Raw genomic sequence first — 13,752 nt, forward strand, 5'->3', positions numbered from 1 at the left:
CATTTCATTTCCAAAACTATCGATGTATTTACACCACCTTAAATTGTGCTTCCAACTATTTCACGTAATGCCAACTCATCAGAGTGTGTGGAATCGTATTTCACATAAAAAAATTATCCCTTTAATCATGATGTAATAAACCTTTAAAAACATTGTTCTTCCTTCAACAATGCTTTACCAATATTAGACTTATGTATATAGGCAGAAACTGTGATCACCACTTCATCATTTGGTTTTTGGAATAATAACATATGTACAATAGATAGTAGTCATCAAACAATTATTCTTAATATTAAACACAACAGTGGACAATTTTATGGTTGAACTTCACCACTTGAGCAACAATGTTTTTAAGTGGAGGAATCCCTCCCTCTGAGTATTAGGTCAATAGATCATCAATTGGTCATTTAGACATAATTTTATTGGTTGTCTAAAAGGTAGGGGTGTTCTTATTTTGCAATTATATTGAAAAATATGAAAATGACAATTAATAGTGTCAACAATTGGCGACTCCAAGGGGAATGCAGGTGACTGTATGAACCAAGAAATTTTGGTTTCTCAAAAAGGGAGAAACTATATATTAAACACACAACCAACCCCCTCACATAGGAAATAATGAAAAGGGCACTCACCTTACTTCTAGGAGCTAATGAAGCAAGTATATGTGGGGAAGCCTTTTTCCAAGAGCAACTCAAGGGTGAGAAAATTCAATTCAACGAAGGACAACATAAGTCACCGCGAAAAACATATGCTTTGCCAAACTTAGAAAATGAAACTTACTTATAACTGCAATCCTCATTGTCTATTCAATTTGTAGCATGAAAACTTTTGTTAGCTTGTTGTGCATGTCTGGCATTTTATCCAGCTAATTCAAGAAGGATCACATACTCGAGCCAAAACTAAAAACAACAAATAAAGGTTTCCTCATACTCAATTCCCTTAACTTGAGAGAATCCTTTGGCCACAAATTTGGCCTTATATTTCTTCATGCTTATGTCTGCTCCATGCTTAACCTTGAAGATCCATCTTGAACCCATAACTAATTTATTTGTCAATATTGGGACCACTTCCCAAACATTGTTCTTCATGATGGATTCATATTCTTCCACCATTGCATCAACCTGAACTGGTTTCTCAATTGCTTCCTCAAGAGAAGATGACTCAGTCTCTATAAGGTCAATCATTAGAGCCATGTATCTAGTGTACCTCTCAGGTGACCTCCTTTTCCTGCACAAATTTGAAGGAGCTCCCACATTCTCCCTCACATCTTGCAAAATTCTTTCATCTTCTTTCGTTATTTTTCTACCTTCTTTGGATGGTTCTACTTGAGTGGATGTCTCCATTATGCATCCTCTCAGCTCCTTCATTTGTGGCTACTCCACAACTTCTTGAGGCTCCTTCTTTCGAGCTAAAAGCTCCTCTTTTGGTGGGATTTGAAACTCCCTCTCAAGAGAGCATCTCATTGCTTTCTCCTCATCAAAATTTACATCCCTTCACACAAATTTCATTATGATGGAAGGTAAGTACACTTGGTAATTGTTTATAGTTTTGATGTAACCCACAAAAACCCCCAACTCTGTTGTCGGTTCAAGTTTCTTCCTCGAATCTTTGGAGCCATGGTAGTAAACAAAGGTTCCAAAAATTCTGAAATGAGACACATTTGGCTTTCTCCTTGAGAAAGCCTCCTCTAGTGTAATCATACCAAGAATATGATGAGGAATTTGATTATACAAGTAAATTGCTTTGTTAGATGCCTTTGCCCATAAATGTAGTGACATGCCTTGGTCATGTAGCATAGCTCTTATAACTCCCACAATGCTCCATATATTTCTCTTAACTACCCCATTCTGTTGTGGGTAGTGAGGAGCTGTCAATTCTCTTCAAATTCCTTCTTTGGTACAAAATTCCTTAAAGTCACTTGAAACATACTCCCCTCCATTGTCACTCTTGAAAGCCTTCTCCTTCTTTCTAGTCTCTTTCTTAAATAGTGCCTTAAATTCTACAAATTTTGAGAATGTCTCATCTTTCTTCCACATGAAGAAGATCCAACACTTTCTTGAGAAATCATCAATAAAAATAACATAGTATTTATGTCTGGTAGTGGAGGCTATCGAGAAGGGTCCACAAACATCAGAGTGGACTCTATCCAAGACTGCATTTGTTTTGTTGTCTTGATCATGGAATGTGGGATTTACATAATTCCCCAAGGTACAACCCTTGCAGACATCCTGATGCTCAAGTGATCCTTTAGGGAGGCCAGTGGTTATTTTCTGCATAATTTTAAGGGCGCCATAGTGAAGATGACCAAGTCTTTGTGCGAGATTTCATGAACATCACGACTCTAAACTTTCTCTGCCTTACTGCTTAATACAACAAAATCTTCAACATCAAGTTTGTACATGTTCCTAACACAAACCCCAATCTGCTTCACTTGCCTAGTAGCTATGTTTCTTAGAAAGGATTTCCCTTTACTGAATATCACATCATAGCCATGGTCTTCCAAAACTGCTACAAATATGAGGTTCTTCTCCAATCCTGGTATAAACATGACATCTTTGAGGAGAGAAGGGTATCCTTACTCCCTCTTAAAGGTTACTGTACCAATCCCGGTAGTGTTGTACCTTCCATCGTCCCCAAGATCAATATGCATCTAGAGATATTTCTCCTCCAAGTCACTAAAAACCCCTCTACACCCTATCATGTGGAATGAGGCACTTGAGTCAAAGTACCACACATTCCCCATCATATTGTTGACCACACATGTGATTAGGGTGAAGTATAACTCGAACTGTGAAGCCACTATTTCACCTGCTCCTCCTCCTAAGTTCTTCTCGCTATACTTTTGGTGTGGACACTTTTTAGTACAATGCTTGAATTCATGAAAATTGAAGCATTTTATTTTGGAAAAGTATTTCTTCTTGCTCCCTTGGTTGGAATCTGGTTTGGTTTGAGATTTCTTCCCTTTTCCCTTCTCGCCCTTCCCAACCAATGCAAAATTCTCTTCATCCTCTCCCTTGGATGAACCTCCATCTCTAGTATTTTGTCTGATTTCTTCTTGTAACAAATCAGACCATAAGAATTCCCAATTTGGTAAATTTTCCCTTCCATTCATAGAGTCTTGGTAGCTCACGGGGGCTTCACTCATTAAGCCTCTGACATAACACGTGCTTTCGTCGCATACTAAACAATACCCTTAATTTGACTGAATATTGGAAAATACCTCCAAAAATCACTTTATTTAACCCCTTACCAATACAAACCTAATACACTTTCCCAATTTAAAAAGTCCCTACTTTCACTAGATACTATAGGTATCCATTTTTTCATTAATATTTTTTATACCCATTTATATTTATATCCCTTTATTTTCATTAACAATGGTAAGTAGATTCCTCACCTAGAAAGAATAACCTAAATACTAGGTAGCTGAAAACTTGAAAGTTTCAATAAAAAAGACGCAGATATAAGTTGGTTGATTTACAAATACATACTATTGAAAATTTGAATGGAAAATACGTAGATTTGAACTCTTAATTACATCTATCTTCTATTGAATACTGGAAAAGCTACACTACAACAGTTCAAAACAAAACCTTGAGAACCAACACAATGGCACACCTTTCATCTTGCTTATAGAATAGGAAGAGGAGAGAAAGTACAATGAATATAGACACATCAAAAATCCTATATGGTTGGACTTTGTCACATCATAGCCCTAACCTGATCACCTAGTGCACCATAGCTGCATGGTAAGGGTTCCAAGTAAGTGCGTCTCCAACAAAAGATGAACTAGAGCATGCAAGCATGCATCCCTTCCTTGAGATATGAGTCCTCTACCTAAGATGGGAATTTCTCATGCATAAGTATTGTAATTGATTAAGCATCTACACCATCTTAAGAAGAATAGAGCATGCATTCTAAAAAGAAAAAAATAAAAGCTCTAATAATAGAAAAACTCCATACAAAACTAAATTTGCCAAATTTGAAACAACATCTAAACTTGAATTAACTGAAGGTGTGACATGCGTGCCCTTAGCATGCATGCATCTTCTTCCAAAAAATAGTATATTTCACTATCTCCTATGGCATGCATGTGCCCTCTACCAAGAAATAGTTGGTATCCCTGTCTCCTTCACTTGCATTCAATCCGCTCATTACTAATGTAAGGAAAGGGTGAAGGTGCCATATCTGTTCTATTCTCTACTGCCCCATCATTAGGAGGATCACTAGCTGAGCAACAAGGACAAAATCTTAACACACACATTAGACATAGACCGTAGAGGTATTAGTAATGTGATGCATGTATGCTCTAGAGCAAGGTTTCTTAGGAGCGAGAGTAGAAGCGGGATGTAGGAGTAGAAGCAGGAAGTGGGAGTGGAAGCAAGAGTTAGGAGTGACATTTTCAAAAGCTCCCAAGTTGGGAGCGATTTTGGGAGTGGATTTTATATAATATATATTTTTATATATTTTGATGCATATATGACAACAAAATAATGTATAATGATGAATTTGTGATAAAAAAATTATTAAAACATATAACATCATTAATCTAGTAGTTATAATCTTCATCAAACACAGGTCCACAAATTACAAGTTCTCTAAGGGTGCACATAACCAAAATAACATGAGTGAAATCTATCTCTGAACTGAAAATACATCAGTAGTCTTAACACTACTAGCAGCAAATAAAATGAATGTCATGGAAACATACGAAGCGTAAGCCCCCTATTCTATATGTCTCGCCAACTATTGCGAATCCACTTTGTTCATACAGGAAAATGCAAATATAAGGGATTTCGTCAAATATGGCAGCCACTGATCCATTTGACAGCGCGTTTGCATATTCTTGTGGTGATGAATATCCCTTTAGCTTCTTGCGCTCTATCCCCAGGTGCTCTACCAGGTATTCACCTACAAAAGATCCCGCGTTGTAACCCACTGGCAGTCCGCTGGATTTCAGAGACTCTACGTCTTCAATAGTCAGCTGCATTTGTTTTGCTGTTAAGATTGCTGTGAGATTTGCTGTGTAGCTAGATTGCAGTATCAGAACTACGAAAAGCCAGATTATTATGACTCCTCGAGCCAAACTGCTGACAACTTTTTCCCCTGTATCAGACAAATCATTTGCAATTTTTTGAATCACTAATAAAACGATTAACACAGTTTATCAAAGCATTAATGATATAATAAAAAAATGAAAGTAAATAACACACTTACTCCGAGAGAAAAAGAGAGTGGAAAATGAGAACCTGCAAACATTAGTTAACACAAAAGATATCAACACAGTTTTTCTATATTTAATTTAAAAGATTCTAAATGAAAATAAATTAAGCCTATGAAAGATATTGGAAAATGAATATTACCATAGGAAGGTTGTAATTTGTGCTTTGTGCTTTGTACCCCACACGGCTCGTGCAAAAGGAAGGACAAATGTCCAAGCATTGCTCGGATTGGCTGCCTTTATTGGCACTACCATCACCAACCCTGATTCAAAATAGGGCTGAGTGAAATCCACATATATGTTGCGGTTTGCAAGGATGGTAAAATCCCCCACAGCTGCATCGAACTCCTGATCAGGGCATTAAAAAAACACTCCAAATTAGATTGGTTGAAAAAAAGGGGCACTTATATAGCTGGAACTGGATAATGGAGAAAGAGAGGAAGAAAATTTTTAACAGCTGACCTTTGATAAGGAGACTTGCTGGATTAGGTCATCATAGTAACCCGGCAATTGTGACCCCATCTGATTGTAAGGAATGAATTCGTGCGGAACATCATATGAAAGGTTTTTGAGAACAACTCTAAACATTTCAATTACAAAACCTGGATTATCCTCGGGGACTACTAGCACGCCAGATGCATTTGTCTCTGTGACGACAAACCCGTGGAATTCGTCTTTAATTGGAACCGCGATTCTCAACGGCTTGTTTTTGGTAAAATCCCCCACAGCTGCATCGAACTCCTGATCAGGACATTAAAGAAAAAACTCCAAATTAGATAATCCATGCATTTTCACTATTGTTCATCATCCCCATCTTCCGAGCTTCTGAGAAGAAAAGAGTGCCCAGTTCGAAAGTCATGTGAACAACGAAAACTCTAGTGATCTGCATGTCCTTCAGCTCGGAAAGCTTCGCTCTTGTAGCACTTCCATTTGCGTTCGCTGGAATGACCGATCTGTAAGCGATTTCGCATCCCACGTTACTGAGAGAATCGGTCAAAAAGGGCAGCATGCTGGTGCCGTAATCGTTGTCGGCGTAGACGGCCACGACTTTTCTCCAGCCGTAGTATTCGACTAGCGCTGCAATGGCGTCGGCCTGGACGGTGTCGCTATGAGGCAAACGGATGAAATATGGATAGCGGTGGGCAGACAGTGTTGGAATATTAATTCCAACTGCAGGTTGCGGACGCCGAGAATTGGACAGCGAAGGCAGCATGAAACCGCTCCTCCAAACCACCTACATATCGAACCGCTTTTGGTCTACAAGCAGTTTCCATACTCACGACTCCGATACAATGTAATGCAGCCACGTGGTCCTCTGCATACGTCAGCAGAAATGACTTTTCGGACGCTAACGTTCAGCAGCAAAAGGCCTCCCGAAATCTCTGTCCACCGTCCGATCCGCTTCATCGCTCTCCGCCGTTGATTGTTTCAACCTGCATTCGAGCCAGCATTAAATCCCTTGCATGGAGTAAACTCAAACATTTGTTTGACCACTAGTTTCGTCTGCAAAAGAATTAAATTGAATTAAACCTGGTTGTAGGAAGTTGGTAAAGTATTTAAGTTCTTTTTATATGGCATATATTATTTTAACATAAAAAATGTGTTATATCTTTTTATGTATGGCATACACATTAAAAAAGGTTATGCCTTTTGTTGGCATTGACCATTCTGAAACAAAGCTATTCAGCACATGCACGGGTGAATAAAAAAGATAGAACGAATATTGAAATGTAGTTTTTACTGCAACGAAGAACTTGTGTTGATTTTTGTAAAGTGACTTGAGGTGTGCACAGCAGTGCATAGGAGAAGAGTGCAGTGGGTAAATAAAAAAAATGAAGACGACCATTTGCGAGAGGCAAGATGTATAACGCACAGCAGTGCGTAGAAAAAGAAGGAGAGTTTTTTAGGAGAGTTTTTTTTGTATGACTTCGTATTTTATTTTTGTGATATGCACAGCAGTGCAATGTGTGAGCTCGCGGCAGCGAAAGGAAACAGGGGGCAGCATAGGTTCACAATTTGTAAAGCGAATATTGCACAGCAGTGCATAAGTGAAGAAGCAGGGGAGATCCTTTTATGAAGATAATTTTTGTATGTGTGAACGCACAGCAGTGCCAAACAAAAACCCAGGTTGAAATGTAATTTTTGGATGTTGTCCAAACGAAAGGGAACCAAGAGCGTATGGTGTGAGTATTTTTTTTGGTAAATGTAATGAAGATTTTACTGCATATGTAAAAATTTGTTTTACAGCAGTATGAGTAAAATATTTTTACACCAGTAAATGTAAAAGGGTTTTACAGCAGTAAAAGAAAAGAGATTTTTACACACCAGCAGTGTAAAATCTCAGGAGGAGACAGAGTAAACATTTTTGTTGGTTGAATGTATTTTTGGTAAATCCGTCTGAGTGAAAGAGGATGAATATGTATCAGGCATATATTTTAAATGAATAGAAATCATTTTCTGGGTATGTAATACTCTGTTCTCACACAATTATTTTTGAAGCTTCCCTGTGCACAAAAGATCCTGTGGAGAGAGAAACAGAGCATTGTCTCTGTGTGTTCAATTTTTATTTGTTTTTGGGATTTTACCAAAAAAATCCCCAACAGTGGTATCAGAGCTAGTCCAGGCTCTTTAAAAGTGTCAAGGAAGCTGAAGGAAAGATTCTTGTTGCAGCAGAAAAAGCTTCTCCAGCAGTGTGAAGACTCAGCAAAAGGATTCAGGTATTTCTCAAATTAATTTTCTGTGTTGCTGTTGAAGAAACAGTGAGTCATTTAAAAACACAGTCAGGTAATTTGAAGCATAGTTAAGAATGGCAAGGTCAAGGAAGAAAGCCTCCAATCCTTCTAAGGTTGTGTCTCCCTCTTCTATTAAAATAGAAAACAATCTATTTGAAAGCATTCTATTTGAGGCTCCAAGGTTCGATGGGAACTTTGATATATGGGAAATAAAAATGAGGGCTTTCTTAAAGTCTGAAGGGATTGAAATTTGGGAATCAGTGATTGATGATAGCAAGATGGATAGAGAATCCAAGGAGTACAATGCAAAGGCAGCAAAGACTATCTTGGATGGACTGCCTGATTCTGTAAAGAAGAATCTAGGAAAATATTCATCAGCAAAGGAGATATGGGACAGACTTCATGACCTTCATGCAAAGGGAGCACTGACCATGACCATCAGTGAAGAAGAAAATTCTGAACCCATCATAGAATTTGAAAATGAGAAGGTTGACCTCATCAAGCTTCAAGTAAAAGAAAGGGATGAAGAGCTCGCCAAGCTTAAGAAGGAACTTGATGAAAGCAAGATGAAGCATCATGAAGAAGTCATATCCATGACAAATCAGTTGAATAAAGCAAAGAAGCAGGAAGATATTTTGTCAAATCAACTTGAACAAAGGCACAAAAGAGTGAACAAGCTTGTAGAAGAGATTGGACAGTACAAGGCAGAGGTCTCCTCCCTTAAGTCTGAACTACAAGAAGCTAGGAAGCAGGCACAAGAAGCTGAAAAGAAAATGGAGAGCAGTCAAGCAGAAATCTCCAAAATGAAGACAGATATCATCTCTCTTAAAATAGTAGCAGCTGAAGCTACTCATAGCAAAGAAGAAACTGAGGAACAACTTGCAAAGAAGAATAATGAGTGTGAAAGATTAGAAGAAGAGATTGTCCTCCTCAGGAAAAAGGTTGAAGGGATGAACAAAATCATGAAGAGCTCTCAAGCCTTGGATGACATGCTCAGCTATCACAGATCTCCATCTGATAAATCAGGACTTGGGTATGTAGGTGAACCCTCAAACAAGAATGAAAATGCTTTAAGCAAAGGAGATGCGAAGAAGCCAGAAAGAAATTGTGATGCTCCTAGTTCCAGCAAAGGCAAGGAGAAAAATGAAGGCTACAATAGAAGAAATCCTACTCCAAGTAGAAAACCAGCTCCAAGAAGAAATGTAGCTGATGTCAAAGAGGTAAGAGGCAATGGTTATCATCAAAGAATCTCAAGGCAGCAAGGCTTTAGAAGTACATCAAGGAAACCTCCATCTCCAAGGTACCAAAGTTCATTTTATGATTATTGTTACTCTTGTTCAAACTTTGGTCATATGGCAAAAGACTGTAGAGCATTTCATAGAGATAGATGTTATGGTGTCAGACAACCTCCAAGAAATAATTTTACAAGAAGAAATCATGAAATCTTATTCATGAACAATGTAGAATGTTTCAAGTGTCATAACATTGGGCATATGGCACGTGATTGTAACTTAACATGGGCTCTTACACAAGCTAGACCCATGCAAAAGAAAAAAGTTACACAAGTATGGAGAAGGAAGGAAATACAGTCTGAAAGTCCCTTGAGCTCTCTAGCTGATCTAAGTTTCTTTTAAGAAAACTTTGCTGAAAGAAAACAATGCATATAGTTAAGGGGGAGCCTGTAATTATTGATCATTATTGCTGAACTGTTTTAACAGTCATTCTTTAATGAAGATCTTGTTATAGGGGAGAGATATGGAATTAAATCTGCCATAAAAGCAGAGAAAAAAAATCTGCAGGGCATGGAGACTGCGTGGAGGATGTATTGCAGCGCAGCAGAGCGCAAATGAATTTTTTTTGTTGTTAATCCCTCTGAAATGTAATATGTTGCAGTGTTGAAAAATGTAATTTTTTTTATCACATATGCAATGCAATATGCACAGAAGTGCATAAAGAAAAACTGGGGCAGCGTATATTTTTAATGCACATGGGATGAATGAGAATGTGTGTGGCAGCAGAAAAACGAAAGGAATTGCACAGCAGTGCATTGTGTAAATAAAAAAAATGAAGACGAAGATTGTGTGAAGCAAGGGTGTAAAAAGGAACAGGGGCAGCCCGTGTTAATTTTTTTTTGTGTGGAGAATGAAGCGCAGCAGCGTGAGGATGATTTCTTTTTATATGCAAGTAATGCAAAGTAAAGAGTTAGTGTATGGGCACAGCAGTGTGATGAAATGAAATACGCACAGCAGTGCAAATTACAGAGGCAACGCAGCAGCGAATAAAAACCCAGGGGAGATAGAGTCTATGGTTATGGGCATGGACAGCAGCGCATAAGGAAAAGGCAGCAGTGTGATGGCAAGAAGGTGAAGCATGGCAGTGCAAAGAAAATGAAACCAGAGAAGTGAGAATGAAGAAATGTGTTATTACACATCAGTGAAAAGGTGAATGAAGCAAGAGGATTTTTATTTACAGCACAGTCTTTTGGTGAATCCCTCTGTCAAGAGGAAGATGCTTTTCAGCATAGTGTGGTAAATCCCTCTGTCAAGAGGAAGATGCTTTTTAGCATACACTGGTGAATCCCTCTGTCATGAGGAAGGTGCTCTTCAGCACAGTCTCAGGTGAATCCCTCTGTTAAGAAGAAGACTGTTTTTGTAACAGCAGTTGGTGAATCCCTCTATGTGAGGAAGATATTTTTGTAACAACAGTTGGTGAATCCCTCTATGTGAGGAAGTTTTTGGGTATGTTTGAACGCTCAGCAGTTGAAATTAAATGGGAGTGTTGGAATATTAATTCCAACTGCAGGTTGCGGACGCCGAGAATTGGACAGCGAAGGCAGCATGAAACCGCTCCTCCAAACCACCTACATATCGGACCGCTTTTGGTCTACAAGCAGTTTCCGTACTCACGACTCCGATACAATGTAATGCAGCCACGTGGTCCTCTGCATACGTCAGCAGAACTGACTTTTCGGACGCTAACGTTCAGCAGCAAAAGGCCTCCCGAAATCTCCGTCCACCGTCCGATCCGCTTCATCACTCTCCGCCGTTGATTGTTTCAACCTGCATTCGAGCCAGCATTAAATCCCTTGCGTGGAGTAAACTCAAACATTTGTTTGACCACCAGTTCTGTCTGCAAAAGAATTAAATTGAATTAAACCTGGTCGTAGGAAGTTGGTAAAGTATTTAAGTTCTTTTTATACGGCATATATTATTTTAACATAAAAAATGTGTTATATCTTTTTATGTATGGCATACACATTGAAAAAGGTTAAGCCTTTTGTTGGCGTTGACCATTCTGAAACAAAGCTATTCAGCACATGCACGGGTGAATAAAAAAAATAGAACGAAGATTGAAATGTAGTTTTTACTGCAGCGAAGAACGTGTGTTGATTTTTGTAAAGTGACTTGAGGTGTGCACAGCAGTGCATAGGAGAAGAGTGCAGTGGGTGAATAAAAAAAATGAAGACGACCATTTGCGAGAGGCAAGATGTATAACGCACAGCAGTGCGTAGAAAAAGAAGGAGAGTTTTTTTTTTTTTGTATGACTTCGTATTTTATTTTTGTGATATGCACAGCAGTGCAATGTGTGAGCTCGCGGCAGCGAAAGGAAACAGGGGGCAGCATAGGTTCACAATTTGTAAAGTGAATATTGCACAGCAGTGCATAAGTGAAGAAGCAGGGGAGATCCTTTTATGAAGATAATTTTTGTATGTGTGAACGCACAGCAGTGCCAAACAAAAACCCAGGTTGAAATGTAATTTTTGGATGTTGTCCAAAAGAAAGGGAACCAAGAGCGTATGGTGTGAGTATTTTTTTTGGTAAATGTAATGAAGATTTTACTACATATGTAAAAATTTGTTTTACAGCAGTATGAGTAAAATATTTTTACACCCGTAAATGTAAAAGGGTTTTACAGCAGTAAAAGAAAAGAGATTTTTACACACCAGCAGTGTAAAATCTCAGGAGGAGACAGAGTAAACATTTTTGTTGGTTGAATGTATTTTTGGTAAATCCCTCTGAGTGAAAGAGGATGAATATGTATCAGGCATATATTTTAAATGAATAGAAATCATTTTCTGGGTATGTAATACTCTGTTCTCAGACAATTTTTTTTTAAAGCTTCCCTGTGCAAAGGATCCTGTGGAGTGAAGGAAACAGAGCATTGCCTCTGTGTGTTCAGTTTTATTTGTTTTTGGGATTTTACCAGAATAATCCCCAACAGACAGCAAGGGATCCGTTACAGAGAATGAAATCATTGGCACCTTCGAAGCAGTACACAGATCTATCACGAACCCGGCTTCTTGCGATGTTTGTGGTCCTATTATGGCCACCACTTGTTTTTTCAATAGATCTACAGCTGTAGAAAAGCAGCAGTTTGTTTAATGCTGTTAGAACAATTTTACTCATTCAGATTTCTTGCATCCAACGCTCTTCACTTTCTGTTTCATAGAAAATCTTGCGTAGAAATCCATAGCAAAATAGTGCGTGGGTAGTTTAATCTAATATATACGAACCGTGAAACCTCTTAATCTAAGGGATTCGAACCCCGCACCTGAGAAGAATTGTATTTCTTAAAATGTGCATATTTTAAAACAAAATTCACCTATTTTGCAATTTTGGATTTGGAACCATTTTTTTTAATGTAAATTCAACCGACCCGGATACAACCCTTTAATTTCTTTTATAGAAAGTCGCAGTGCTTTAGCCTTTTATCTGTTTAATGCAGTTGAATCCTGAATCGAAAATACAAACAATTAAAATTAATTCTAATTTTAAGCTGTGATTATGGGATTTAATAAATACCAGCTGAGGCGGCCATGACTGCATTTTGTCCACTAGATTCTGAAAAGCGAAAGTGGAGCGCTAAGCGACTGGAGTTGGGGAGCGTATTCTCCTGATTTACGTCTTCTGCAGCTAATTCAAAGGCCGTTCTTGCCACTATACCGTACCAATCCTTGTCTAGTATGACGCCTATATTAATTGCCCTCCTCCCATCCTCTGCTGCTACAGCATTCCTTGCATCCTCTCCATAGAAATTCACTAAACAAAGTAGAAGAGAGACGAAGAACTTCAGAATGGAAACCCCCATGATCGTTGCCGTCTACAGCCAAAGACAACTGGAGCCAAAGATTTCAATAAATAGATCCCTGCAACTCTATTTTGTCAACAGAAGGCGGAAAGAAACACGCTATTTTGTCTGGATTGACTTGGGAGAATTATGAGGTATGGTGTGGCAATAGTTGAACGGTTGTGATTGTTTATTGAAGAATATAATGGTGATGTGTTGATTTACACTTAACATGATTTTGCTCTGTTCAGAACCGTGACAATGAAGCAATAGAAATTGAACAATTTTAACTTTCTTTATTGCAGTTCAGTTGTCCTGTTCGTCAGCTTCCTGGCAATGCCGTAATCATTCATTGACCCAAAAAAAATCGGAGGCTGAAATCATTTTTCTGTATTGTTGACGTTGACTTGAGAGTGACATGGATTCTTACTCTGACTCGCGTAGACACAGACAATAAAATATGCATTTCTGGGCGTTCTGGATTGAAAAATACTGTAAGATTCCATGACTTTCTTTCGCGGATTAAATTATACAGCAAGTTGCAATCGACATAACTTTGAAAATTTATTGTTTTTATATAATTTTCTAAGTATTTTTAAAATTTTAAGCAGTTATGATAGTCAACCTGGGATACCGAGTCCTTGAGGAAGAAAATGCAGAAGGTGTACTAATAAAGTAAGAGTTCAACCATTACCAAGTTTGTTGATCAAATAACATATAAATATAAATTAG

General features: G+C 38.2%; 2 protein-coding genes across 2 annotated transcripts in view; both read right to left on the bottom strand.

Moving 5' to 3' along the window:
- Positions 1-6,434, bottom strand: part of LOC149138083 (glutamate receptor 3.1-like) — a 39,292-nt gene extending 32,858 nt beyond the window's left edge. Inside the window, exons 1-5 of the mRNA XM_089450240.1 lie at positions 6,096-6,434; positions 5,684-5,962; positions 5,364-5,569; positions 5,218-5,249; positions 4,712-5,106 (exon numbers count right to left, since the gene is read on the bottom strand). Of these exons, the coding sequence (XP_089306366.1) occupies positions 4,712-5,106; positions 5,218-5,249; positions 5,364-5,569; positions 5,684-5,962; positions 6,096-6,434 (1,251 nt within the window). The remainder of the gene's footprint in view (positions 1-4,711; positions 5,107-5,217; positions 5,250-5,363; positions 5,570-5,683; positions 5,963-6,095) is intronic.
- Positions 6,435-6,569: 135 nt separating this feature from the next.
- On the bottom strand, positions 6,570-13,178 carry LOC149138084 (glutamate receptor 2.8-like). The gene is made up of 3 exons (XM_089450241.1): positions 12,756-13,178; positions 12,177-12,309; positions 6,570-6,654 (listed from the first exon to the last, which is right to left on the bottom strand). Exons 1-3 carry the CDS (start codon positions 13,039-13,041, stop codon positions 6,570-6,572), a joined length of 504 nt encoding a protein of 167 aa, XP_089306367.1. The 5' UTR covers positions 13,042-13,178.
- Positions 13,179-13,752: the final 574 nt, after the last annotated feature.

The sequence above is a fragment of the Pinus tabuliformis genome, chromosome X, assembly GCF_031772625.1.
Source record: "Pinus tabuliformis cultivar Carrire ecotype Pingquan chromosome X, CPIR1, whole genome shotgun sequence".
Classification (NCBI taxonomy): Eukaryota; Viridiplantae; Streptophyta; class Pinopsida; order Pinales; family Pinaceae; genus Pinus; species Pinus tabuliformis.